The sequence below is a fragment of the Pangasianodon hypophthalmus genome, chromosome 12 (assembly GCF_027358585.1).
Source record: "Pangasianodon hypophthalmus isolate fPanHyp1 chromosome 12, fPanHyp1.pri, whole genome shotgun sequence".
In the NCBI taxonomy this organism is placed as follows: Eukaryota; Metazoa; Chordata; class Actinopteri; order Siluriformes; family Pangasiidae; genus Pangasianodon; species Pangasianodon hypophthalmus.
In genome coordinates, this window is record NC_069721.1 from 9,184,675 (window position 1) to 9,211,100 (window position 26,426).

Below are 26,426 nucleotides of genomic sequence, written 5' to 3' on the forward strand. Positions count from 1 at the left end.
ATGGCACCTCAATTATGAAATCACCTGTATACTTATAGCTGTTCTATAAATATCTATAAGTAGCTCCAGCAATAACAGAAAGCAATTCATTTCATTCAACTACCTTTATTTAGACAGTCAACTCTTTCCATTAACATGGGTGTGAAAATGTGCAAGTGTGAAAAGGCAGACAATCATGGCTCCACTATACGGTGAGGAAGTTTCTCACTGATACTCTCACTCTCAGTATCTCTCAGCACTGTCTCCTTTTCACAGCAACGCCTGCAGTGAGTGAGTGTGTGTGGAGCGTGCCCTCAGTAGGAGAATCGCTGAAGGAAATGATCAATCACTGGGCATAAGCTGTAAACAGGCAAATGACACGTGGCAATATAAAATGGAAAATTCAAATAAACAAGAGCAAGCCTGTTTAGAGGCAGGAGCGCTACAATAGCCCTGCAACGGGGCATCTAAGTAATCATTAAGAGCCATAACTCAGCGCCAGAGAACTTTAAATAAACAGTATACTTCTGCAGGCATATACACTCGGCCCAAATTTACTTTACCCAAGTCACTGTGAAACTGGAGGGTAAAGGCCATGGACCAACTTAGAACAGTTGGTATCTCACCATCAAGGAATCCTTCAGCAGTACTGTGTAGTGTTGTGTAGTGGTGAGACAGCTGATCTTACACACAAAATACTGTAGGAATGAATTATGTCCTTTCAATCAGAGGTAAATGACATGGAAGCACTTCAGATCAGGGTAGTGTTGACACAGTATCTTTTGAAAATTAAAGCTTCAAGAATAAAATCTAAAATATATCAGTACATCCATGTCCATAATAAACATCGTAATAAGCCGGGCTAATGCTTGGGTGTGGGATTGTTTCTGTCCGAAATCTATTTATTTGAGTGTCCATTTAATACACATTACATGACAGCAATAGTGCATCATTTGCGAGTGTTCAGGTTAAAGCTGTGGTCATCATTTCCAAACACTGTGGTTGGGCTTCACTTTGTCATTTTGTCAGAGTCTTTCCTAAAGGCATGGACACACTAAGCTGGCATTGCTTCACAGGAAGCCATACTGCTTTCTGTCACCCAACATGATGTACAAAAGGAGTGAATTGCACTAGAAAACAAACAAATAAATAAATAAATATTATTTAATAATACTTTTGAATTATTATTATTAAATTATTATTTTTCTTATTTTTTTATAGAAAAAAAGAAAGTATTTCACCTGCTGTTGTAATTAATTTTAAATTACATTGTACATTTACTTCATTTTAACTGAAAAAAAATGCTGTGATTTTACAGTTTTTAATAGTAAATTACAGTTAGATTAGATTAGAGAGTTTTATTGCCATTCTATCCATATACAAATGTACAGTAGAAGAAAATATCGAGCTCCAAGGCCTTGATGTGACATTGCAGAAGTCATAGACAGCAGTGAACACACTTGACAACATGTAGTGCAAAAGTTGAGGACGACAAAATAGCAGTGCCCAGTGGACAAGACAATAAATACAACAATGTCCCCAATAAAAACAACATACAATACATTGCATACAACACACAACACAGCATAACATTGTTAAACACTATGCACTGTATTCAGCACTGAAAGCATTTACAGTAAACTGTTTGAAAATCCAATTCATCTTGGGATTAAATCTGTTGTTTTTTTCTGCTGAAAATAAAACATAAATAAAAATATTGGTACAAGCTAATACAAGTTTTGTCATTTAAAATCAAAAGACAAGTGTATACAATTTTGCAACTTTTCATTAACCGCTTCAGGGTCAGAGTCATGGTGGAGCTGGAGTCTATCCCAGAAACACTGGGTGCAAGGCGGGAATACACACTGGATGGGATGCCAGTCCATTAAATGTCACCACACAATATAATTAAAATATAATAGTTTTGAAAAACATAAGTGTAAAGAGTGAATTTTGTCAACAGTTGTCAGGAAAGTGTAGCACAGTCAAAAAAATCTTCTGATTCCCAATTACAATGTACAGCTATAATTACACTATGCATTGTTGGATATGAAGCACTGAAAGTGGTTGCCATAAAATGTTTGAAAATGCAGTGCATCCTGGGATATGTATTGTTATAATTACTTCTGAGTCAGATACTAAGCCTTACCCAGTACAAGCTGAGATCGCTGTTATAGATTCAGTATTCATTTAGGAAACCTTAAACTGGGATGGATCCAGGAACATTTTCTGTGCTGACCTCATGGGCAAATTCCTTCCTTTAATTGAGCTCTAATTGAGGCTGATTACATGGCAGTAAGGGGGAGGTCAGGAAGTAAAAACATCAGGCTCATTGTTTCAAGTCCACTTGATGGGTTAGGTAATAGCAACATCAGTTACTCTCATCTATCACAGGTAAGGTGTCACGGCGAGTCGAAACCCAGTGGGACTGAAACTGGAGTCCACATAAAGGTCTTTCAGAAGTGAAATTCGGCATTCCCACTGCTGCTTGACAAAATCGAGAGTTTTCTCACTTTGATAGATTTCAGGACACTTCAGGTATTGTTGTTGGTGCCATTTATTTATGCATTTCCACTTCTTTCAAGGGTGTTTTTCACTTCAAAGGAATGACTGATTTTCATTGTGTAAATTTGCTTTTCATCATATTTAATGTACTGAATGTGGGCCTGAGTAAGACATCTAGGTTAAATGTTTGAGTGTTTATGCGGTGCACTAACGCTGAACGCATACTGTTGGTCCATATAGAAAACACAGACGCATTATTGGCCTCCGACTTATCAAAAGAAATGAAATTGATTAAAATGTTGGTGATTGCCAAGATTGTTCATGTACTGTAAGTGCCAACATCTTGTAAAACATTTCCTTACTGCCAGTTGGCACAGGCTGGCCATTCGTTCATACAGGACTGGTGCTCGTTTAGAATCAAATAAAGTTGCTACACCGCTTTCTGCATTGACATAACACTGAGGGAATTTGAAACATGGCTCGATTCATTGTTATATATTCATTTTTATACATTAATTTGTAAGATCATAGTATCGCTTAATTTGACCTCCATGCTGTGACATTAATGTCTCTCAGACATTAATGTCTGAAGTTTACCAGCAGGCCTAAAACTGAAGAAATATATATATATATATATATATATATATATATATATATATATATATATAATGATATATATATATATATATATATATATATATATATATATATATATATATAATGCAGTATTTACTTTAAGGTATGCAGTGAAAGAGAAATATCAAGGCCTATTTAAGAATCAAGAGAATTATAATTAGTGAAATATTTTTACTGTGAGTTAAATCTGCAAAGGCTTCCATTGGATCAGCAAATGTGTAAAGCAAATCTGTTATTCATGTCATATTGAGGGTCCCTAGACAGCCATTACTAACCCAATATCCTGTTTGAGAGTGAGCCCCTGCTCCAGCTTGTTGGTCTTGGCCATTCACCAAAGCGTGAAAGTATGAAAATTGTCCAGTCATGGCCTGGAGCGCTCAAAAACCACCAATGTTCTGTGGCCCTGCACATGTGTTTCAAAGAGGCCTGTTAAGATAGCACGCCACAACACTCGCAAATATTTGCCATGCTACATATTTCGACGGGCCGAGCAGCCATGCCAGGGTGCAGATAAACAGCACTGACTTCCTCCAGGCATTTTATCAGGCGTTTTTTTTTTTTTTTTATTCCAAACGTGTCAAGCCCCTGTGGGGGATGGCTAGGCCCAAAATAGCCCTGACATGTTGCAGCGCGGACGTGAAAACAAAAGCCATGACGGCAGCTCTCACTCAGCAGGGGCCTGTGAGGGGTCCAAGATGTCCTCTGCTGAGAGAGACTTCCAGCCACACATTCTGACATCACACCAAATAGCTCAACACAAACAATGGCCAGAGTTCCCATGTTTCTGTTCCTGGTGAGCAGAAATCAAACACAATGGGTTTGAAATTGTATTAGAGTTAAATTTACAGTACATCCTAATACTTTTTTCCAGCAATTTTTATATACGGAATAAAATATCTAATACTTAAATGTTACTTCATAAAATAATATACATTCCTTAAAAGTAATTAAAGAAGAATTAAGAGTGAGAGTTTACGGTTTCAGTAATAATGATAATAACGTAATAGTAATAACATATATGCCGATTTTAGCATGAACTGTTAAAGATATCACATTCTTGATTACACATACCCTGTGCAGTTAGATGATTTGATCTTGACTTGTGTTACTTATACATGGCAGAAGATGTGTGTGTATGTGTGTGTCATTTTATTTATGTCTGAATCAAGGTGAAAGTTAGCAGTCGCATTTAAACAGGCTACTAACATATAAAACAATCACCATAGAGTGTGCTAAATTTTTTCCAGTCTATAGTAACTGATAATTTGATGCACATTTAGTACGAATGTGTATTGTCATCATTAGAAAAATGATATACATTTATTTGAAAGAGGTTAGGTCTGAGTTGAGGTAGAAGTTGAGGTGAGCAATATTAGCAATCACACTTGAACAGCCTACTATGGTATAAAATAACCTCTTCTTCTTTAATAGAGATATCATGAAATTAGAAAGCTGTATAAATGTGAAGTTTGTATACATCAAATTCTTCCCAGATAACTTCCTTAGGAATACATGCACAGCCAAGACTGTTATTCTTCAGCTGTTTAATTACACAGGTGTTGCTTTAGCCCCCTCCATTGGTTATAACTGGTAAATGGTCCTATTTCTGGTTGCTGTATTTTGTACAGTAAAAAAAAAATAAAATAAAATAAAAAAATCCTAAAAAATTCTTCATAGTTTTGCTATTCTAAACTAACACTTGAACTGTCTGAACTATCTTGAGATTCCTATCATTGTTCATGTGCAGTTTACATATCTATCCATTCTTGAAGCAAAAATTGCTTGAAGGATATAAAAGGCAGCAAAAGGGAATATTGAAACTATTTACAACTGTACACAGATGCAACAAATCTGGATTGAATTGCAGCAGCAAATGGATATATTCATACATCTAGGTATGTCGATGTTTCTTGATATAAATCTGAAAACACACATTATTATAGTTACATGTGTAGTGTACACCAATGAGTGTATTTAATTCGTCATTTTTTTAGTAACTGATTTGGTGCAGTTTTATTTTGCAGTCTTGAGCTGCTGTCTATGCTGAGTGTTGTGTATTCTCCTCATGTCTGTGTGGGTTCCTACAGGTTCTCCAGTTTCCTCCAATCTCCAAAAACATACAGGTGGACTGGCTACACTAAATTGCTCCTAGGTGTGAATGAGTGTGTGAATGTGTGTGTGTGTGTGTGTGTGTGTGCATCCCATCCCAGGTTACACCCAGCATTCCCATGAAATGAGGAAAGTCTACATCTGTGCAGTAAATGAATACGGTATATTCGATTTGAGCAAAAAAATTTCGAGGCTCCAAGTTTTTGCTTTCCTGTTCTTAGTTCAAAAGGACACTTGGCAGGGCGTTTAGGGCAACTCCTCGTTAGTATAGTGGACAGTATCTCCGCCTGTCACGCGGAAGACCGGGGTTCGATTCCCCGACGGGGAGGCTCACCTTTTTTTTTTCCCCCTATTCTTTCCTTCTTTCTCTATCTGTACTACAGCTCATGATTACACAAAATTTATTCATGTCTTTGTATGCTATAGAAATACAATTTCCCTTCACTGGAACTAAAGGGGCCAAAAACATGTCCCAGCATAACAATGCCCCTGTGCACAAAGCGAGCTCCATGAAGACATGGTGTACCAAGGCTGATGTGGAAGAACTCGAGTGTCCTGCACAGAGCCCTGACCTCAACCCCACTGAACACCTTTGGGATGAACTGGAACGCCGACTGCACCCCAGATCTCCTCACCAACATCAGTGTCTGACCTCCCTAAAGCTCTTGTGGCTGAATGAGCACAAATCCCCACAGCCACGCTCCAAAACGCTACATGGGATGTTCATTACTCAGGTATCCACATACTTTTGGTCATATAGTGTATGCGTGCTGTGATGTGACAAAGTGATGGGAACAGTAGAATATGGAAACCCATCACTGAAGTAAAGAACAAGGGCTTCAGAACATATAGACACAATAGGTGCATTTACATACACACTAATAATTTGATCATTATTGGATTTCAGCTGTTATCTGATTATTCAAGTGATATCTTAAATTGGAGTAACTGATTTCATGAAATCTAATAGTTACCTGAATTTTTTTAATACTAAGGACATATCTACGGTTTGTTGTTGTTTCTACATATGTATATGTACAGAAAATTGGAGTGGAGAAAAGGCTTATCTCCTTTGAGTCTTCTGTGCTCCAAACCAGCCAACAAGAAGTACAACATAATGCATTAAAATATGGATTGTGTATGTTAAGAAAATGAAATGAGGTGTTTAGCAGTACAGCACAACTACCCAGGCAATCCATACATTTAATGCCTTACAAGCTGTTTGATGTTTTATCTTAAAAAAGGGTGATTATTGGGGGGGGGATAAACTTCAAACTTCACTAGCAGAAGCAGGTAGATATGCCCTGCACTGTGTTCTTTGCTGAATCTTAAATGTCATCCAGTGGAAGAGTGTTTCTCAATCCTGGTCCTGGAGTACCACCGACCTGAACCTTTAATTTCTGGAGGTTTCACCATGTGGTGGAGCTGTTCATTTTGCTGTTCAGCTGTTCAGCTGAGGTACTTGTCCTTTATTAAGTGCACATCAAACAAGAACAGTTGCTGCTGAATGTTGTACTGAAGTACTGAAGCTCTTGAATTGTATCTGCATGATTTTATGCATTGTGCCGCTGCCACGATTGGCTGATTAGATAACTGCATGAATGTGCAGGTGTACAGGTGTTCCTAATAAAGTGGATAGTGAGTGAGTCTATGTGTGTGTCTTTATACTGCAGGACAAAACCATTCTTTCGAGGCCACTGTATTGCGTTGTCATTTCAAAAGGCTACTTGGTAGTGGGTTTAGGGCAACTCCTCGTTAGTATAGTGGACAGTATCTCCGCCTGTCACGCGGAAGACCGGGGTTCGATTCCCCGACGGGGAGGCTCACTTATATCCTTTTTTCCCATCTTGCTATATCTGTACTACCACTCATGATTACACGAAATTTATTCATCAATAAATAGGCTGATACCCCCGATGTACACAAGATGGCCAAAAGTTTATGGACACCTGACCATCACACCCATATGTGTTCCTTCCCCAATCTGTTGCCATAAAGTTAGAAGAATGTACAGAATGTCTTTGTATGCTTCACTGGAACTAAAAGGGCCGAAAACATGTCCCAGCATAACAATGCCCCTGTGCACAAAGCGAGCTCCATGAAGACATGGTGTACCAAGGCTGATGTGGAAGAACTCGAGTGTCCTGCACAGATCTCTGACCTCAACCCCACTGAACACCTTTGGGATGAACTGGAACACCGACTGCACCCCAGATCTCCTCACCCAACATCAGACCCTGACCAGTTACTGAACATAAATGAATGAAAATTCATTTATTTGAAAGGTTTTAAGAAGGCTATTTGATGAAATGAGAAAAGTCTATCTCTTTGCAGTAAGAGACTACTGTATATTTGCTTTGAGATTAGACTAGACGTGTCCTAAATAATGATGGTTTACTTCCCTTAGAAATTAACATCACAAAACAACAGTACAGCCTTAAAAATTATGAATGAAAATAACTTGGTAATGTGTGATCACTGAATTCTTTATGATATATCATACACTACAAGAAAATGTAATAAAAGCCTGCACATAACAAAATACACTGAGGTGATTTGAGGGCATCAGACACCTTGACTAGAGTCGTGCATTTCTTTACATTTTCATGGCTTTAAATGCTAATACACCATTGTTTCTTGTCATATCCTTTGAAGGTATGGAGCAGAGCAATACAATAGAACAGAGGAGCAGATGTTTGGAGTGAGAGCTATGGTTTGGGGCTAGAGCTGCCTGTGAAAATGTGCAAATAGAAGTTCAGGATTGAGATAGACCGATGTTTTCATAGCTGTGATCGTGCCCAGAGGAGCTGTGATAGGAAATGTATATAATGTTTTATGTGTGAATTGCCCTACATATTTAGAGGGAGAAAAAAACACATTATCTCTCACCCTGCAGACTGAAATGCAGGCAGCAACAGCACCTTAATGACTGCTTTTGCTCTGTCATGCTAATCTTCAAAGTCTTCCCGGTTCCTGGCTTTGCCTACACACTCTCGCTCTCATTGCAGCTTTCCATGCTTATTCATGAGTCACAGTGCTATCTGAGCTAGAACAAAAGAAAGACATTTTGCAGTAGGCTACTGATAATTTGATTTGTAAGCCAATTTCAATAAATAAACATGATGTGTTTTCTTCTGCCAAGTGTGTTCTAAATGTTGCTCTGTGAAATGAAATGTGTTTTACATCAGTTTGATGGAATTCTAACTTTTACTGAAAAGCAATACAGAAAGCAAACAACAGGTGAGGTACAATCATGATGCAAATTAAATGTACTTTTGCGTGTTACTTTTTCAAAGTGCTTATAAAAATGCTGTGTGCACTTCTAGTGCCATCCACTGCCAAAATATAGTTACTACAGATAACATTTGCACTCTGTGTGTGAGTGTGTCTGTGTGAGTGTGTGTGTTGCTCTGGAATGGACTGGTGGGGCATCCAGTATGCATAATCATACATTGCGCCTGGTGTTCCCAGGACTGATCAGGATCCGGATCCACTACAACCCTGACCAGGATAAAGAAGTTAATTAAAGGTGCAGTAGCTGATGTGTTTTTATTCCTTACTTGTACAAATAACCTGGAAGATATGTAGAACAGATAAAAAAAAAAACCAGCAAAAGTTTATGAAGTCGCTAAGAAAACCTGTTTGGAAAACTGGCTTCTGGTCTGGAATGCTTGTTTGTGTTTGGATGAGTCTCCTGTCAGTCATTTTATAGAAACTCTATGGGCCACCTAAGATCCTGGGGGTGGAGCTTTGTCAACATGGGCGGAGATTATTCAAATGTTGAGCCCTGCACCTGCTAAATGCTGTAAATAATAAAAAATGTATTTATAAAACACTTTTTTTCCTGTGCATCTTGTCCTTCTTACTGAAATCTTCCCACTGTATACACCAATCAGTGAGTAATAAAGCCAAGAGACTATAAGATGGCTGAATAATTAAAGACAATAAATTGGTATAATAAATTGAGTCTAATCAAAAGCAGTGGACACTATGCAGAGTGTCCCAAAAGTCTCTATATACAGGGGACTATGTAGCCAGCACCACATCGGTTGTGTGTTCGTCAGTGGATGTTCATGGATGTCCACTTCTCAGTTGGTCTGCAACACTTCCAGTCTTTTTGAATTTGTTAATAAGTTTAGTGACAATGTTGTGTGTGATGTGCTTGCCACGTTTCCTGTTAAAGTCCATCGCAACCTTGTGACAGCTTCCAGATCCAGCCATCAGTATGATTTCAATATGTTCTTCTTTTGTCAAAGGCATTCTTAAATTCTTATATAAAGTAAGTATGAAAAAGTTTGCAAGACATTTTGCTAAAAGTGTTATTTTCCCCAATGTATGGAGACGTTTGGGACACAGTTACAGGAGAAAGGTAGGAACCAGTGATAGCACTGCATTGCTGATTTATCCTGAGGCATTAGACGTGATGAGAGAAGAAGAGAAAGAAGTTTCTCTTTGGATTAGGATTTAGTTTTAGGCTTCAGGTTTAGAATGTGGTTTTAGCTTTAAGGTGTAGGATCCACTCCATCAGATCTGCTCAAGCACTGACTCTCACAGTGCCTGAGTTTAAACTCTGAACCAGGTTAAAATGTGGCAAGAAGAAGGCCAGGAAGTGAGCACAGAGAGCAACACACAGAGTAACTAAGTGATGTGTGCATCCACCTGTGAGAAGAATGAGCAGAAAGACTGGAGTGTCCCTGAGCAACAGGCTCATTAATGCAAACACTGGGTTACTATGGAGCTAAAGGGGGCACTATGAGTTTGTATGGACTTCACACTATAGTCTCTGATCAGCGCCACAGCAAACATGGACTCTCCAGCTGCAGAGAAAAGATTCAGCTTTATAGAGGATTATGTGCTAAAAACACTGAGACTGAAAAAGGACCGCTGGCAAAAATGCGTGGCTGTGGAGGAGCAGAAACAAGTCATCCAGGACTTTTTGGATAAACCCGACCACACTACGCTTGTTGTGTACCTGAATACCGCCGGACAACTTGTACCTACTAATGGATTTGCAGGGACTTCGAAGAATAAAGCTGTTTATTTCATTAAACAAAGCCAAACTGCCCTGTCCTGTGACACCATGAAGGCGGACTTGATGTACGGAGACATGTCCTATTCTCCTCTGGAGCAGTTCTCAGCCTTAGTAGAAGAGGTGAGTAAAGTTTTGAAGTACGTACGCAGCGGCGCTGATTGTTCACGCGCCCTACGCTTTTTACGTAATGCACGTAAAGTGGCTCTTCGGCGACGCTTTGGATTGGATGAATCACAAATTGCTGTGTACTCGCTCTAGAGGTTAGGTGTGCTTCATAGCGTATAAAAATAATGGTTTCACACGCTATGTAGTGCACTTTGTGTCCTGCGGTGTGGAATTTGGGATTCAGCCATGTGTAGTAACGCTGTGGAAGAGCTTTAAGGTTTAAGGTTTCTCACTTGTGCGTTTTACTGACTGCCAGAGAGTTCATTAACATTTATGAGAATTTTTCATCGCCGCCTCAGTCATTTAGTTTGTTAATTAAAGTAACTTTGCTTGTTTCATGTTTGTAATGTGTTATTTGATTACTGTAGCCTAATCAATCCGGACTAGAGTATCCAGCATTGAAGTACATATCCGTCAGAAAACAAACAAACAAACAAACAAATGAATGAATGAATAAATAAATAAATAAATAAATCTTAACTAATAATTATTTCTTCCCTCTGTTAGGCTGAAATATTTTTGCAGTAATATTTACAACAACAACAACAACAACAACAATAATAATAATAATAATAATAATAATAATATATTATTTTAACATTTCGAAATAATCTAAATTTTGAGCCTTGTTTATCAGTGAGCGGATGAAGTCTAAAAGTCTAATCACGTGGTACATGGTGTGACGTCAGATTATTACAAATACTTTTACAGTTACTGCTGTAACTGTAAGTTTAGTACTAGTGCAGAATGTATTTTTGTAGATTTATATAAGGGTTAAAAGTTTCACTGATGTGATAAAACACCAAAAATATAAAATATTCCCTGCTTTGATGATTATTAGTATTAGTATTAGTATTAGTATAAGTATTTACAAATTGTTAAGCTAGAAATTAGCTGCTTCAAAAGCTGCATTCACATTCTACAAGATTGTAGGTTAGAGAGCATCTCATTTCACTCATAATGATATAAAACCTTTATTACTTTACACAGTGTGCTGTCTTTTAAAGCAAGCCACTACAGGAGAACAGGTTATATGGTATTTTTTTAAAAAGATATACTCTTTAAAAGAATAGATAACATAATTAATCTTTGCCAGTAGATTGCTGGTATTCTTTTACAAGCATTTTTGTATTGAAATTTTATTCAAGATTTAACATTTATTTATGCAAATGATGCTTTGTCTAATAAAATGTGCACACATTTGTCTATTTAATAAAATTGCCATAATATATTTTGTAGAATTAAAATATTTATTTCCTTGTGAAGACAACCTCAAGAGGAAGACTTACAGAAATGTTTGTGGGAATAGTTTCTTTATTGTTGAATCAAGAAAATACAATGCACTACCATGTTATAAAAATATTTTATTTTTTTTTTTTAGGATATAATCTAACGATAATCAACATTTTGGGAAATATCCTTCTGAATGGGTATCAGAATGAACATTCATGAATGCAGCCGATCTAGAATCTAAGATTTTTTGGTTCTCAATTTAGAAAAAATTGAAAATGACCATGTGGTTTAACGTGTTTTCACTCTAGTAAGTGTGTTTTTTAAGATTTGTAAAAGAAATCAACATATATACAGTATATAGATATATATCTATATCATGAAATATTTTCAGGGATATATGACATGATGTGATTGTAGCAACTGGGCGGAGCTTTAGCCTTCTTCAAAGTTGCTAGGTTTATGATAATGCATTGGTTACAAGTGGATATTAATATTAATATTGATGATATTAAAATTTTTATGTTGGTTTTTGATATTTTTATTACTACAGTTTACAGTAAATGAAGACATGTTATAGATGCAATTTATCCAAAAATTAGAAAAATGATTCTACCTGTAGTGTCTTGCCTTAATTTGTCATATTTTGAATTAATCCTGGTTGGTGCATTGACCGATGAATGACCACACTGAATGTCAGTAATGAATGTCTTTATTGTGCAGTTCTAAAGCATGAATCTGTAATGGTTTGTAGATTAAACAGTGAATTCCTTATTTCTGTGAGTGAGCTAAGGCTATACATAGTGCTCACCCCATTCATTGTGCATCTTTGGATACAGGCTGAGCACCACATAAGCAATAACAAAACATGATTTTATTCACAATGTGTAAGTCTTACTGTGTGCATTTTTACTTCTTTACCAATTAAGGTTGTGGTTCCAATGTTGCTCAACAAAGACAACCACTGCCAGTGGCCTCACGTCATGTCTCAGGACCTAACGCGACACGTCCATGCCCTGAAATCCAACGTGTTTGTGATGTCTGGACAAGTTAAAGGCAAAACTCTTCTTCCTCTTCCTGCAGGATCGGAGAGAATTGAACAAGCAGCTTTTGAAAGAGAAATGAGGTGCAAACATCCGTTGTATTTTAAAATGCGTAATATTTGTTAATTGTCACAGTTAACTATGGGATTGTTTTGTCTAACTGCTCAGTATAGTTTTATTTTGAACTTTTTAATGAGTTTCCTCAGGGTTGTACCTGCAGTGCATTGTTAATGGTTCACCTGTGGCCGATGACATTTCTTTATACACACCTCAGTGCAACATGACAGCAAGAAGCATCAACTATGACAGATCTCAGCTCAGCGAGAAACTCCCTTGAGGGCTAGCTGTGTACAATCATCAAGAAACAATCTTTCTTTTTGTTTTGCTCTGTGACTTCAGTATGGCTTGTTCTGTTTGCATGGAAACTTTAACAGTATCTAGTCAATTGAAGCTGTCATATCAACAGCTATTAAAATGTGAAATCTATGACTGCATTAAAAGTGCAATAGTTATCTGCCTTGAAGGCTTTCTTGGTTGAGATACTTTGATTCTTTACCTGACTGAATACATAAAGTGGATCTCAATGTATCAGAATGCTTGTATGCTGTACTGAAAGATCTTTGGTCATGAGGCAAACACAAACAGTCCAGTTTCTTTTTAATGCCTCAGGGGAGAACTGGTGGATAAGAGTATCATCCACTCCATTGAATCCATGGTGATTGAGTGGAGTCATCAGATTCATGAGGTTCTCAAGAGAGACTCATCTGAGCCTCTGCTGGAGGGCAAAAACCCCACTCCACATGTAGAGCTGAACTTTTGGAAGAATAGGTCAGTGCAATTTGTTGTTATTACTTGAAACCATATCTTTTCTAATCATCACAATTTATATTTATATTCTTTCTTTCGATTTATCACTAGATATTCCGACCTTGAGTGTATACACAACCAATTTAAGTCACCCAAAGTGACCAAAATGGCAGAGCTCTTGGATGCAATGGAGAGTAGTTACTATCCTGCTTTTATAAACATGCTACAGCTTGTAAATGGAGGTAAAGGCTAAATCCTATGCTGTCGTTCATTTCCAAAACTGCAAAACACTTTTACGCTCAATTTGTTTCTTAACGGCACAAACCCTATTGATGTTTATGCATTGTGTTTCTGTTATAAAGCTTTGGAGGAAGCAAGGGACATCAATATCTTCCTGAAGCCTCTGGAGCGACTTACAGAAGATTTAGAGAACACCGATTTTAGCGAGGTGAAAGGACGACTTGAGCCCCTTATGCACACGGTGTGTCTAGTGTGGGCCAACTCCAAGTACTACAACACTCCAGCCAGAGTGATTGTGCTTCTACAAGAGATCTGCAACCTGCTCATTCAACAGGTGTGTTATTAAAATGCTGAGTGGAGCAGTTTGACTAAAAACATTGGGTGTAAGCTGTGATTTAATAGGTTTATGCCAGGTGTTGAATTATGGTCCATTAGACATTAGCATTATTTGCTGAACTGTACTTTTAATCTCTGATCTCGTACCATTCATAGATGAAGGATGTTTATTGTTCAAACTGACATATATGTTACCATATTCAGAGTTAGCAGTTTATTAGGTACACCTACCTTGCACCAAGTGGTGTTTCAAAAATTTCTGGGACCTGTGTGAACATTTTGGGCTTGAGTGACAGAATTGATTTTCTATCAATGGGCCCCTGTGTAAGCATTTCATATGGGTCCTGTTTAACAAAACCCAACGCTGTCATAGCAAAGCAGAAAATGAGCATGGCTACTAAGCAAATATTCACAGACACACTGATTAGTAGGTGCACCAAGTTATGATAGAGTTTGTTGTTGAGGAAGGGACAAGGTACCAAAAGGACAAGGTACCAAAAAGTATATATAAAAAAAGAATCGAATCATGGCAGCATTGACATGCCCAATTGTTTCTCTTTCCTCTGTCTACACTTTTGGGCTTCACTTTTATGTATCTATTGTTGTGAAATAAGCTGGCAGGCTGCTGCATTATAAGAAACAAATAATGTACTTGTTTGTACCTCCATTCATTTGCCATCTTATCAGGTACACCTGCCATATTGATGCAATTTGTAGGTATGCAATTACTGACTAGTGCTCAATTTTTCAGCCCTTCTAACCTGTCAATTATTGGAAATTGCCTCTGGTGCATAGGGTAGAGGGTAGCTAGGAGATAAGCTGAGGACAGCTTAAAGAGACAGTAATTGTATACTTAACAAACTCCCCCTCTCAGACCAAGTCTAGGTTCCCAGCACAGTGAGCACTACTTGCTATTGTTCGTCATGTGCTTTTATTTAAGTTTTGACATATGCCTTTGTTCTGGTTTTGGTCTGGTCTCTGCCCCTGTCTTGTCATTGGTTGATTACCCCTTTGTGTTCACCAGTACTATGTTGAGCCCTTAATTCACTGTTTATCCCCTGTAGTTTCTAATTCTCATCGTGAAGTCTTGCCAAGTGTGTAATGAGCATTGTTTCTCTGTGTCTTGTTTCTGTTTTTCCAACTCTTGTATTATTTTTTCTAAATATGAATTATTCCGGGTATTGTCTCCCACTAAAGAGTATCGCAATAATTCTTGGATTTCCCAGTATAAATACCATCCTGAGTTTACTCACTTGTGTCTTGCCTCTAACTGCATGTTACAGTATACCTACAAAGTGACCTATATGGAAGGTGTACCTGATAAAATGGCCAATCAGTGTAAGTAAATGGTACTGCAAATGGCAACAAGTGTAATTTAGACGTTTTGTGAAGATTTTGTAAAGATAAATCCTCTTTTCCACTTCTTGGTACCTTGTGTGAAGGCTCGGAGCCATCTCAATCCAGAGGACATCCTGAAAAGTGATGTGGTGGAGAGTCTTTCACGCATGGAAAGTACTCTGGATGTGCTTACACACTTCAAGGAAATCTTCAATGACAAAAGAAACAGCTTGACTCAGTACCAGAGAAATGGGATGGAAGTAAAGCCCTGGGACTTCTCGCCTTCCATGGTGTTTGCTGGACTGGATCGTTTCATAGAGCGACTAAAGTTGATTGAGGTGAGTGTAGGGGTATTTGTGAAAGGCCATACAATATGGCCATACAGTGTGGTTCATTGTTGTTTTACTGCTTTAACTCAATGCTATGTAAAAAATTAAACCCCATCCAAGTTCTCATATTAATATGAACAATTTTTTATTCTTTTTATCGATATGTACCAATTTTTTAAATCTTTTCCAGACTTTACTGCTGACTTTGGTGGATATGATGAAACTGGAGAAGGTGGAATTCGGAGGCGTTCGTGGGCGAGCTCTTAGTCAGCAGGTTGTGTGGCTACATAAGGAGTTCCTGGAGAGATACAAAATATTCACAGAGAAGTCTTATGACTGCCTTGATGTTTGCAATGCGGTATGTAGGTCAAATATATTAAACTGATACAGACGAAATATTTGCCCAGAGCATGCCTTACTAAATGAAGGTGTCTTCCAGGAGTTTGAGGCAGATTTTGCCGAGTTTGAATGTAAAGTGAAAGACACAGATCGACGCCTTGGTGCAATTTTTTGTCAGGCGTTTGATGATGCTTCAGGGCTTGAGCATGCCTTCAAGGTGAGTGATAGGTAAACAATGGCACTTTTTGTAGCTCAGATTACACACTAATTCAGAAAGTCTACAATAGATTCAGTGACTTTTATTGGTTGCTTATGAATTTCAAGTGTCTGCTTCACATGAGCCATACATCACATAAATGAGTTTATCAGTATCTGATTTCTCTTTGGATTGTATCGCATTGCCATAAATGTCGTGGGATGTCGCAGGTTTTAGACATGTTTGGCAGTCTGCTCGAACGTCCTCTGATAGCAGCTGATGCTCAGAAGAGATACCCTGTGCTGGTCAAAATGTTTGACAAGGAGCTCGACTGCTGCAAGGCACTCTACAAAAAACACACACAGACTGAGGAGCAGCTGGGTGAGATGAAAAGAAAACATGAAGCATATTTATATATCTATATCTATATCTATCTATCTATCTATCTATCTATCTATATATATGTGTATATATATATATATATATATATATATATATATATATATATATATATATATACACACACACACACACACACACATACATACATACATACATAAATACATATACATATATATAACACAGATCCTATGAATCTTTTATGACACACATTTATGACGCATTTCTATACGTTATATAGCATTCATATAAAGTTGAAGTGATTTTTTTTTTTTTTTTTTTAAAATGGAAATAGATAACACTTTGCAAAACACTGTCAGTGCTCATTACAGTTACTATATCAGAGCCTGTGTGTTATGTAAGGTATAAAACACAACAGGGTGTGCTGTTATAGGAAAATGGTCAATGATGGGGTGGTGTGATGTAAAGCAGAGAGCTGTTACCACCACAGAGTTGATTATTTTCCTATAACAGCACATCCTGAAGTGTTTAATTTCTCTTATTTGGTTTCATTCTCACACTGCTTACTGGAAGCCTAGGGTATAAATACAATCCAAACACTACATTTAACAAGAAATGCCTATTTATTTTGAACATTTTCAGGGCATCCTTCCACTTTACAGTGTGATTTGTTGCTTGCAGAATTGTAGGAAAAATATTTTCTACACAGATTTTCCTGCCGTCACCTCATCTACAAAAAATATGACTATAACAGCTATCTGACATCATCTTCCAGAAGCCATGTGGTGAATGCTGGACAAGGATTTAAGTCTCCTGGGAAAATGTTTAGATTTTGTTTGCATTTTTGATTACGTTCAATGATAAAAGCTTTGTTTTTTGTTTTCGTTCCCGTATCATTTCTAATCCCTGCTGCCAACAATTTAAATTTAGAGTTATTAAAAAAAACCACTTTTTACGCAGTTTAGAGTTACATTTAATGTTGTGGAATGTTGTGTTATCATTTACATTATAATAGTCGTTCCTTCACCGGTCCCTGTTTTCTCTCACCTTCTTTAGTCACCTTTTCTATTTCTTGAAGTTCATAAGACAGAAAAAAACACACATTACTGAGAACCCGCAAAGTGCAGACTCCTTCGTCCTGAAGACTTGCTAGTGATGGAAAACTTAAAGCCACAGCTTTATCTCTGTTACTATTTGCTAAAACTGGAGACTCCTTCAATAAATATCTGCCAGTTGCAGACAAATATATGTTTTTTTGTTTTTAAATATCAACACATTTTTATTTATTTATTATTACACTTAGATTCTGTGGAGCATCCACCGTACAAGTCCCTGTGAATTAGATGTTACTATAGAAATGTTAACGTATTAGAATGAGCATGTTAATATAAACCTGTGATTTGCTTGGCAGCTATCGCTATTGTTAGAGCTGCTGTTATAGAAAATAAATCAACACCTTCTGATCAATCAGATTTGAGAATTCAACAACACTGTGGTATAAAAAAGTGAATTACAACATGAGTGTCTACAGTGTTTAATGAACAGTTCTAAAAATGCATTATGTAATCTGATATAGTGCATTCATGCTGTACAAAAGGTTGTGCATGTAATTAAATCTGCTTATGAGCAATTGAACACAGTGTTCAGACAGTGTATTAAGGTGTTACATATGTGTTATGGTTTTTGAAAATTTCTCCACAATATGTATTCTAGGTTACACCTCGGTCAATAGGAACATGCCAGTGGTAGCAGGTGGATTGCAATGGGCCCGGGAATTACAAGAACGCATCCAGATCCCATACAACAACTTCCGGTACATCAGCCATCCGTGAGTGTTTGTGGGATGTTTTTATATTTTCCAGCTTTGTTTGATGTCAATCGTCTAAGATGTAATGCATTGTACAGTTCCTACTGATGACATCATAGTTCTGCCTTATCAGAGTTATTTTTTATGTCACTAGATGTATGGAATCAGCAGATGGAGAAAAAGCCATGCAGAAATATGAGGAAATGATGCTGCTGCTTAAACGGTGAGTCACTAACATCCTTTCCTCCAAAATGAAAGGTAATTATAATGCCAGCTGCAGTTTGCCTCCTCCAGCTTATGTTTCATGTTTTTCCAATTATTGCTTGCATTATCATTACTCATTGAATTTTTCCCCTTGCCTTAACGTTTTGTCTGTTAATGTTTTGTTTTGTCTACAAGCAAGGTATTGAGTAGTACATTCTTCAGAACTGTTCTTATTTTTTATCAGTCGCATCCCTGTTTGCTGTGGTGACATCATCTTAGTACGGACTCCTTTATAATAGATAATGAACTCCATTTTATTGCAAGGTAGACATATGTTGTTTTGTAAGGCCTGTAGCATATGTGCAACAATAAAAATACAGAGGAACCAAACAGAGACATCCAGTTCCTAGCATGATTTATTTGCTCATTTGGAAAGCCAGTATTTATAGGTTATTACACAGCGGTCTCATTTTCTCAAGCTCCCTCCATTCTCTCAGTCTCTGTATTGTGCCGAAAGAACAATAGTTCTGTCAAGCGGTTCTAACAAATATGTCTGGGTAGCACATAGCTGGAGTTGTAGCGCACATTTCCATGAACATGTGTGCACTTTAGTATATACATTTGTTTTCATGCACTGTGTGTGTGTGTGTGTGTGTATCATTGCATGGATTAAAACCAAATGATGAATTACCCTGTGGCACAGACCTGATGGTAATCGCTAGCATTACGCAAGCAATCTAGTTAGAGCTATTATGGGCATCTCTAGTTATTACTTCTTGACACAGCAGCTTATGATTTATGTGTAGCATGGAGCTATTTGATTTCTCGGGACTCTGTACTGCAACCGCAATAAGACAATTAAGCCACCATTGCCTGTACAGAATTCCAATGAAGACCAGAGAGCAAAGGCTCTCACAATAAGCTTTTAAAGAGATTACTTTAGCAGTAGGGACCAGACACACCTTCCTGTTCTTCTTTTGTGATAAATGGATCTTGTTTTATGCTGTCTTTTTGTATTTCACCCACCGGAATCAGTTCTGTAGTACTTAAATGTTTGTCAAATACTGAGCTTTTCACAGGGGGAGAAAATTCTTGGAGAGGATCTCTGCGGATCTAATAAATGCACCGCATGGGAATTTCACAACTGGACTAGCAACGAATTTTCTGACTCCTTAAAAAATCAACAACACTTTGTATGAAGGACATATGTATGACATATATGGCTGTGTTATAACATGTTGTAAATGTGTTCTTAGTTCATTATAGATCATTACAGTTTGTTATAGCCCTCACAAATATGATGTATAAATATAAGAAAAATCAATCCTAGAAAAATCAAGTCTTTTTATATGTAAACATTTCCAGTTACAAAAAAAACTTTTCCAAATCCAATTCCAATCTTTTCCATTTTTTTTAAAAGACTGAATCAATTTCATTCTATTTTACTCCATTTTATGATTCACTATTTTTTGCTGGTGTAAGCCCAATGCCAATCCTGGATATTGGACTGGTGCCATCTTGAATATGAAGTATTACCAAAAAAAATTACTAATGAAATGCACATAGTAGCAGTATACGCAATCTCATTCATTTTTCATGAGCTGTGTTCTTCATGTACTGTATTTACTTCTAGGTATTCCTCTAAGCTTTATAACAGATGGACTGAATCAGTGGGTGAAAAATCCCAGTATAATCTCAACCAGCCCCTGATATCCAGAGACCCAGTGTCTAAACTTATCAGTGTCAACTTCAACCCACAGGTAATGACTTCTAATAGTCATGTCTACACGCAGTATTTCAGAACTAATATTTTCAAATCAAAATAATCAAAAAACAAACCAAGTACTTGTTTTGGAAAGGAAAAATGTAGGTTAACACTAGGTTAAGCAAGGGCATTTATTGTTTTGTGCTAAGTTTGAATTTGCTTTACAGTTATCAGTTAGACCACTGTAACACTTGTATGAGCCAGCATTATTCTCTAGTCTTTCCAGTTATAAATCACAGAGTCTCCAAATACTTTGTATAGTCACACCTTCAGCTGTTTGCTTTTTGGAAACAGACTCTGGGTAAGAATCACTAGTTCTAATGTAACCGATCTATTACTTATGGAGAATCCTATGTAGTGCGTCACTGTGCTCTGGCTATAAATGGAATAATCTTTGACTAAGATTCAAAAACAAGACCAGGATAAACCCCACTTCCCTTTTAGTTCATGTTCAATCATCCACAACATAATACAATGTTCTCACATCAACCTATCATAGTGTTTTTCAAAGACTTTTTCTCTTATTTTTTCTCGTCTGGTCTTTCACAGTATGAAACTTAGTGTTCCCACTTACAATAAGAAGCTGTTATTTTGCTTCCAGCATTTGATAGGCCATTTCTCTTCGTGAACCCACAGGGTGCCTGTGCTGACCTCTAAAATTTGAAGCCATTAATTCTTTTACCAGATTAATTTGCTGGTCTGTATACCAATTCAGAAGGAGACGTGTAGCTCAGTGTCACTATCTGTATCTGTATCTGTTCACTGCTCCCAATATCAGTGTTTGTATATTTGGAATTTAACTTGATGTGTTTGTGGCCTAAACTATAAGGTTTTTTTGTTGTTTTTTTAAAATAGTTATTTGATAATGAATTTAGTTGGCTCTATTTCCCCCAAATATAGGTCTAAACAAGCTAGTAGACTGTTTTAAACCACCACAATCCTGACCAGGCAGTTACAAGGACAAATGAATAAACACTGTAAATGCATTGTTTATGTTCACTTTAATGAATGTGCTATTTTTTTTTCTCCCATGAGCTTCATATCTGTCTGTTTTTTCACTCCCACAAGCTTCAAATCTCAATGCTTGCTTACGCCCACAAACATCATATCTGTCCGCTTGCTCGCACCCACATGAAAGTGAAAACACTCACACTTGCTTGACTTTTCTGTTGCTTCCCATAGGATCCTCTTCCCAATGCACACCTCTAGACTCAACCAGATGCCATATGAACCTTTCTGGCAAAAAAAAGAAATGTGCCTCCTAATTGTATCTGTATTTGTATCTGTTTAGAACATATTATTTGTTCAGGAACCTTTCAAAATTGTTGCTTTAAAGCATCCCAAAATCTTGGCTTACATTCTACCATCCCTCCATAACTCATCACATATTACCCCTCATGTCACTAGTCTATACAACTATTCTTTCTCTTTTCTTTGCTTATATTATTCTGAAATGTTGATTAATATGTTTGACTGATAATGTCACTCTTTGACAGAACTGCCCTTATCCTCACAGACATTACATTTTTCTCCTGTAATAAAAGTGAAGATGTGTAGGACTCTATGGTTTTATAACAGCATTGTTGTAGAAACAGTACTTTTCGACTTTGTCCTCTAGTTGGTGTCAGTGCTACGAGAGGTAAAGTACCTGGAGGCCAGGCAAGACGAGGATATTCCAGAGCTCGCTGCTGATATTTACTCCAACAAGGAGTTGCTCTGGCAGTATATAGCTAACCTGGAACTCATGACTGGCTGGTACAACAAAGTGATGGGGACGGTACTGGAGGTGGAGTTCCCTCTGATCCAGAACCAGCTGAAAGACATTGACATCAAACTGAAGGATGCTGAAGACACCATTAACTGGACAGGCAAAGGTATGTTATATTAACACGAGGAATACAGAGTAAATAAATTAATGAATATGATATATATCATATTTTCAAAGCTGTTTAGTCCTTGATAATTCACAGTATTCTTAATTACTTGAAAAGCCTCTTCTTTTTTTTTTTATTCAAAAACAGACTTTATTATCACATAACAGCCCAAATCCTTTAACCAAAGAGTCACTGTGTCTTCATCATTATTATGATACAGCAATTAGTTGTTTTCTTAAAAAAAACTGCTTCATTTTGTGTACCCTCAGTATACGGCAACCGTGAAAGTCATTAAAAACCTGGTAGCTTAATCTGTTATATTAATAGCTTCAGTCATGACCATAGCTCATGTGTTACTGCTAGGAATCTGGGAGTACATCCAAGATGTGCGTGAGGCAGTACACGATCTTGAAAAGCGACTTCAGAGGACAAAAGACAATGTGGAAGAGATCCAGAGCATCATGAAGAATTGGACTCATCCCATATTTGACAGGAAGGACGGAAAGAAAGACACTCTACTCAACTTGGAGGACAAGCAAGAGCGCTTGGAGAAAGCCTATGGCCAGATCCGTACCTCTGGGGCCAAGCTCCATTTCTTACTGAAGGTCAGTGATGGAGTAATTTCATAAAAATAAGATGGTGGATACCTAGAATTTATATAACTTTTTTTGAATTCTTTTAAAAAATTTAGGATAACTTAACACTGTTCCAAGTGGATCCCTCATCAGCTGAATGGAAGTCCTATGTGGAGTACATTGATGAAATGGTTATAGATGGCTTCTTCAATAGCATTGAAAGTTCCCTTAAATTCTTTTTGGACAATACTGGTATGCTTTGTTTTTCTTACTAAAACGTATAAATGAATCTGGTAAGTTTCATTACTCTTCATTACTCTGTAATACTCTTCATTAAATTTCTTTAATGGCCTACAGCAGATGATACACCTGGCTTGGCTCCGCTTTTTGAAGTCCATCTAAATCTAGAGGTTCCTGATATAGTCTTCCATCCATCCCTTGAGTTTGGGGCTGCTGATGGCTTCTATGACCTAGTGGAGGGTCTCATCAATGATGTCTACAGGATATCCTCCCTGGTACCACGACTGGCTGAGTGTAACAGCTTTCCACATTACCAGGTACTGCCTTTTCTCTAATAATTCACTTCATCTGTACTATAACGCATTTTGTGGTGGGTATATGTTATAGAGAAGGTGTGACTGTATACAGCAAAACTATTATTATCATGCTATGTTAGATGTGGATCCAGCAAAGTATTTCAGCGGATCAATCCGAGCAGTCTAAAACTGCTCAAAAGAACCAGTCAGCGAGTGGAAAAACCTGGCTGTAGCTCAGCCCGCTTTTCTAACTATGAGCCATCATGATTTCTATTGTAGCCAACCACATGCATTTATGTAAATCATTTAGAGGAAGGCAAACAATCCTCTCAGGTCTGCTCTCAGGATATAACGACATTGTTCAACAATGAATGTTTAAAGATGTCTTACAGAGGAGTAGGCATTTACACTCTGCTTCAAGTTCAAACAGATGTCACAACTGTTCATGATGCTAATCACATGAATTGGTAACATGCTAATATGAAGCTCCAGTGTGAAACAAAACATAACCACATTAAACTGATGTGTCATATTTAAAGCCATGAACTAATCACTAATGGTTAAAGATTAAAAGGTAACTGTTGTCACCACTCTATCATGTTATTTGCCTATCTGGAACTTTATTAGCAACGATTTTTGTCTAGCTGGACCTATACAAATTTTTGTTGAATATCTCAGCTATAGATCTAATCCAGGTTCTAAGTAATTCACTAGAGCTTTTCTCTGAAACATGGACAATCGGTGTCTACAGGCTGATATGGAGGACATGGCAGATCTTGCAGACATGCGTCAGCTTCTAATGGACCGAGTGCAGAGGGTCATGGTAAAATGTTGTGATCACCGTAATGCGTTTGAACGCTACAGCTACCTCTACGTTGATGACCAGAAGGAGTTTATGCGGCAGTTCTTGCTCTACGGCCACGTCCTGACGAGCGAGGAGATCGAGGCACATGCAGAGGATGGTGTCCCTGAAAACCCCCCGACCCTGGAGCGCTTCCGTGAGCAAGTGGATTCTTATGAGAGTGTGTATGAAGAAGTGCAAAAGTTAGAGCCTGTCTGCGTGTTTGAAGGCTGGATGAGAGTGGATGCACGTGCCTTTAAAAGTGCTCTACTAAATATTATCAAAAAGTGGAGCCTTATGTTCAAACAGCACCTTATCGACCATGTGACACACAGGTAGCTTACTGTGACAGAAATATTTGAAATAATAATAATATAAGCTGATGTAGAAGTAAATGTGGTTAAATACCCTGCTGAGAAAAAAAAAATGATGTAATGATTGAAAAACTTTCACTCCTCTCCTCACTCCTTTTTTCTTTCCCTCTCCAGTTTGTCAGATCTAGAAGAGTTTATTAAGGTAACTGAGACTGGCCTTAGCAGGAAAGTGGATGAAGGAGACTATACTGGCCTGGTGGAGATTATGGGTCATTTGATGGCAGTGAAAGAGAGACAGAGTGCCACAGATGAAATGTTCGAGCCTCTGCAGCACACCATTGATCTGCTGAAGACATATGAGCAGGAACTTCCTGAAGTGGTGTATAAACAGCTAGAGGTAATTGCGTTCACAATAGGGCTAAACCGTCAATACTACCAAATAGCCATAAAGCTGTTACGGCTCGGGTGTTTCACTTTATAAATATAGAGACAGTACACTTCCAAATCCCACATAAGCAGGCAGTTGATTAAATACTTCATCAGAGGTGGTCTATATAGAGTAACATTCAGCTACACACAATAAAACACTACACAACTAGATGAAGTTCACTCAGACTCTTGTTAATATGTAATAGGAGCTGCCAGAGAAGTGGACTAACATGAAGAAGCAAGCTGTAGTGATGAAGCAACATGTGGCTCCACTGCAGGCTAATGAGGTGGCTAACCTGCGCCGAAGGTGTGCTGCATTTGATGTACAGCAATACACTTTCAGGGAGCAGTTCCGCACCAAAGGACCTTTTAGGTAAACCTTGCAGGGCTTGAATATTATCCTCATATAATAGCCATCAATTGCTGTAGCATTGACAAAGTCATAAGTAGTGAATGACAGCCTGTTTCTGTTGTTGATGCTCAGTAAATTTGAATGTGAATGTGACCAACATGATCATCCTATTTTTATTTACTTTAAGGTTTGACAGTGCAAACCCCTACCACATGCTAAACATAGCACACAAACAGATTCAGGAGAAAGAAGCAGTCATGACTGCACTCATTGAGTCAGCCAGCCTGTTTGAAGTCAATGTCCCTGACTACAAACAACTCAAGCAGTGTCGCAAAGAGGTGTCCATCCTTAAAGAGCTGTGGGACATGATAATGGCCATGAGGTTCAGTCTTGACTCCTGGCGTACAACGCCATGGAGGGACATCAACGTGGATGACATGGAGATGGAGTGCAAGCGTGTCTCCAAGGAGCTGCGGGCTCTGGACAAAGAGGCACGAGCATGGGATGCTTTCAGTGGTCTGGAGGGCGTTGTGAGAAATACACTGATATCTCTGCGCGCCGTAGCCGAGCTACAGAACCCAGCCATCCGACCCAGGCACTGGCAACAGCTAATGATGGCCACGGGAGTCCGATTCACCATGGACCGAGACACCACACTGGCTGATCTGCTGAACCTAAATTTGCACTGCTTTGAGGATGAGGTGAGGGCCATCGTGGACCGGGCTGTGAAGGAAATGGGCATGGAGAAGGTTCTGAGTGAGCTAGATGCCACTTGGACAGCAATGGAGTTTGGCTATGAGTCACACCCTCGCACCAGCGTCCCTCTGCTCAAGGCAGACGAGGAGCTCGTTGAGACACTGGAGGACAACCAGGTGCAGCTGCAGAACCTCATGTCTTCCAAGTACATTGCCTTCTTTCTGGACGAAGTTTCGTCTTGGCAGCGCCGGCTCTCAGCGGCTGACTCGGTGATCTCCATCTGGTTTGAAGTTCAGAGGACTTGGTCACACCTGGAGAGCATTTTCATTGGCTCGGAGGACATCCGCTCTCAGTTACCTGAGGTTCGGGATAAATTTTGATATATATTT

At 38.1% G+C, this 26,426-nt stretch overlaps 1 protein-coding gene and 2 non-coding genes across 3 annotated transcripts in view; all 3 read left to right on the plus strand.

The window, feature by feature from the left end:
- The first annotated feature begins 5,485 nt into the window (after positions 1 to 5,485).
- trnad-guc (transfer RNA aspartic acid (anticodon GUC)) lies at positions 5,486 to 5,557 on the plus strand. Its single transcript has one exon. It is a non-coding gene; the product is annotated as a tRNA-Asp (tRNA).
- Positions 5,558 to 6,978: 1,421 nt separating this feature from the next.
- On the plus strand, positions 6,979 to 7,050 carry trnad-guc (transfer RNA aspartic acid (anticodon GUC)). The gene has a single exon. It is a non-coding gene; the product is annotated as a tRNA-Asp (tRNA).
- Positions 7,051 to 9,653: 2,603 nt separating this feature from the next.
- dnah9 (dynein, axonemal, heavy chain 9) overlaps positions 9,654 to 26,426 on the plus strand; it is an 89,859-nt gene continuing 73,086 nt past the window's right edge. The window contains exons 1-20 of the mRNA XM_034309459.2: positions 9,654 to 10,381; positions 12,586 to 12,782; positions 13,369 to 13,527; positions 13,618 to 13,748; positions 13,869 to 14,080; positions 15,525 to 15,758; positions 15,940 to 16,107; positions 16,189 to 16,305; positions 16,515 to 16,665; positions 18,358 to 18,472; positions 18,606 to 18,674; positions 20,289 to 20,415; positions 22,039 to 22,294; positions 22,658 to 22,899; positions 22,986 to 23,121; positions 23,227 to 23,426; positions 24,157 to 24,581; positions 24,735 to 24,957; positions 25,196 to 25,362; positions 25,529 to 26,399. Of these exons, the coding sequence (XP_034165350.2) occupies positions 10,034 to 10,381; positions 12,586 to 12,782; positions 13,369 to 13,527; positions 13,618 to 13,748; positions 13,869 to 14,080; positions 15,525 to 15,758; positions 15,940 to 16,107; positions 16,189 to 16,305; positions 16,515 to 16,665; positions 18,358 to 18,472; positions 18,606 to 18,674; positions 20,289 to 20,415; positions 22,039 to 22,294; positions 22,658 to 22,899; positions 22,986 to 23,121; positions 23,227 to 23,426; positions 24,157 to 24,581; positions 24,735 to 24,957; positions 25,196 to 25,362; positions 25,529 to 26,399 (4,548 nt within the window). The 5' untranslated portion in view covers positions 9,654 to 10,033. The remainder of the gene's footprint in view (positions 10,382 to 12,585; positions 12,783 to 13,368; positions 13,528 to 13,617; positions 13,749 to 13,868; positions 14,081 to 15,524; positions 15,759 to 15,939; positions 16,108 to 16,188; positions 16,306 to 16,514; positions 16,666 to 18,357; positions 18,473 to 18,605; positions 18,675 to 20,288; positions 20,416 to 22,038; positions 22,295 to 22,657; positions 22,900 to 22,985; positions 23,122 to 23,226; positions 23,427 to 24,156; positions 24,582 to 24,734; positions 24,958 to 25,195; positions 25,363 to 25,528; positions 26,400 to 26,426) is intronic.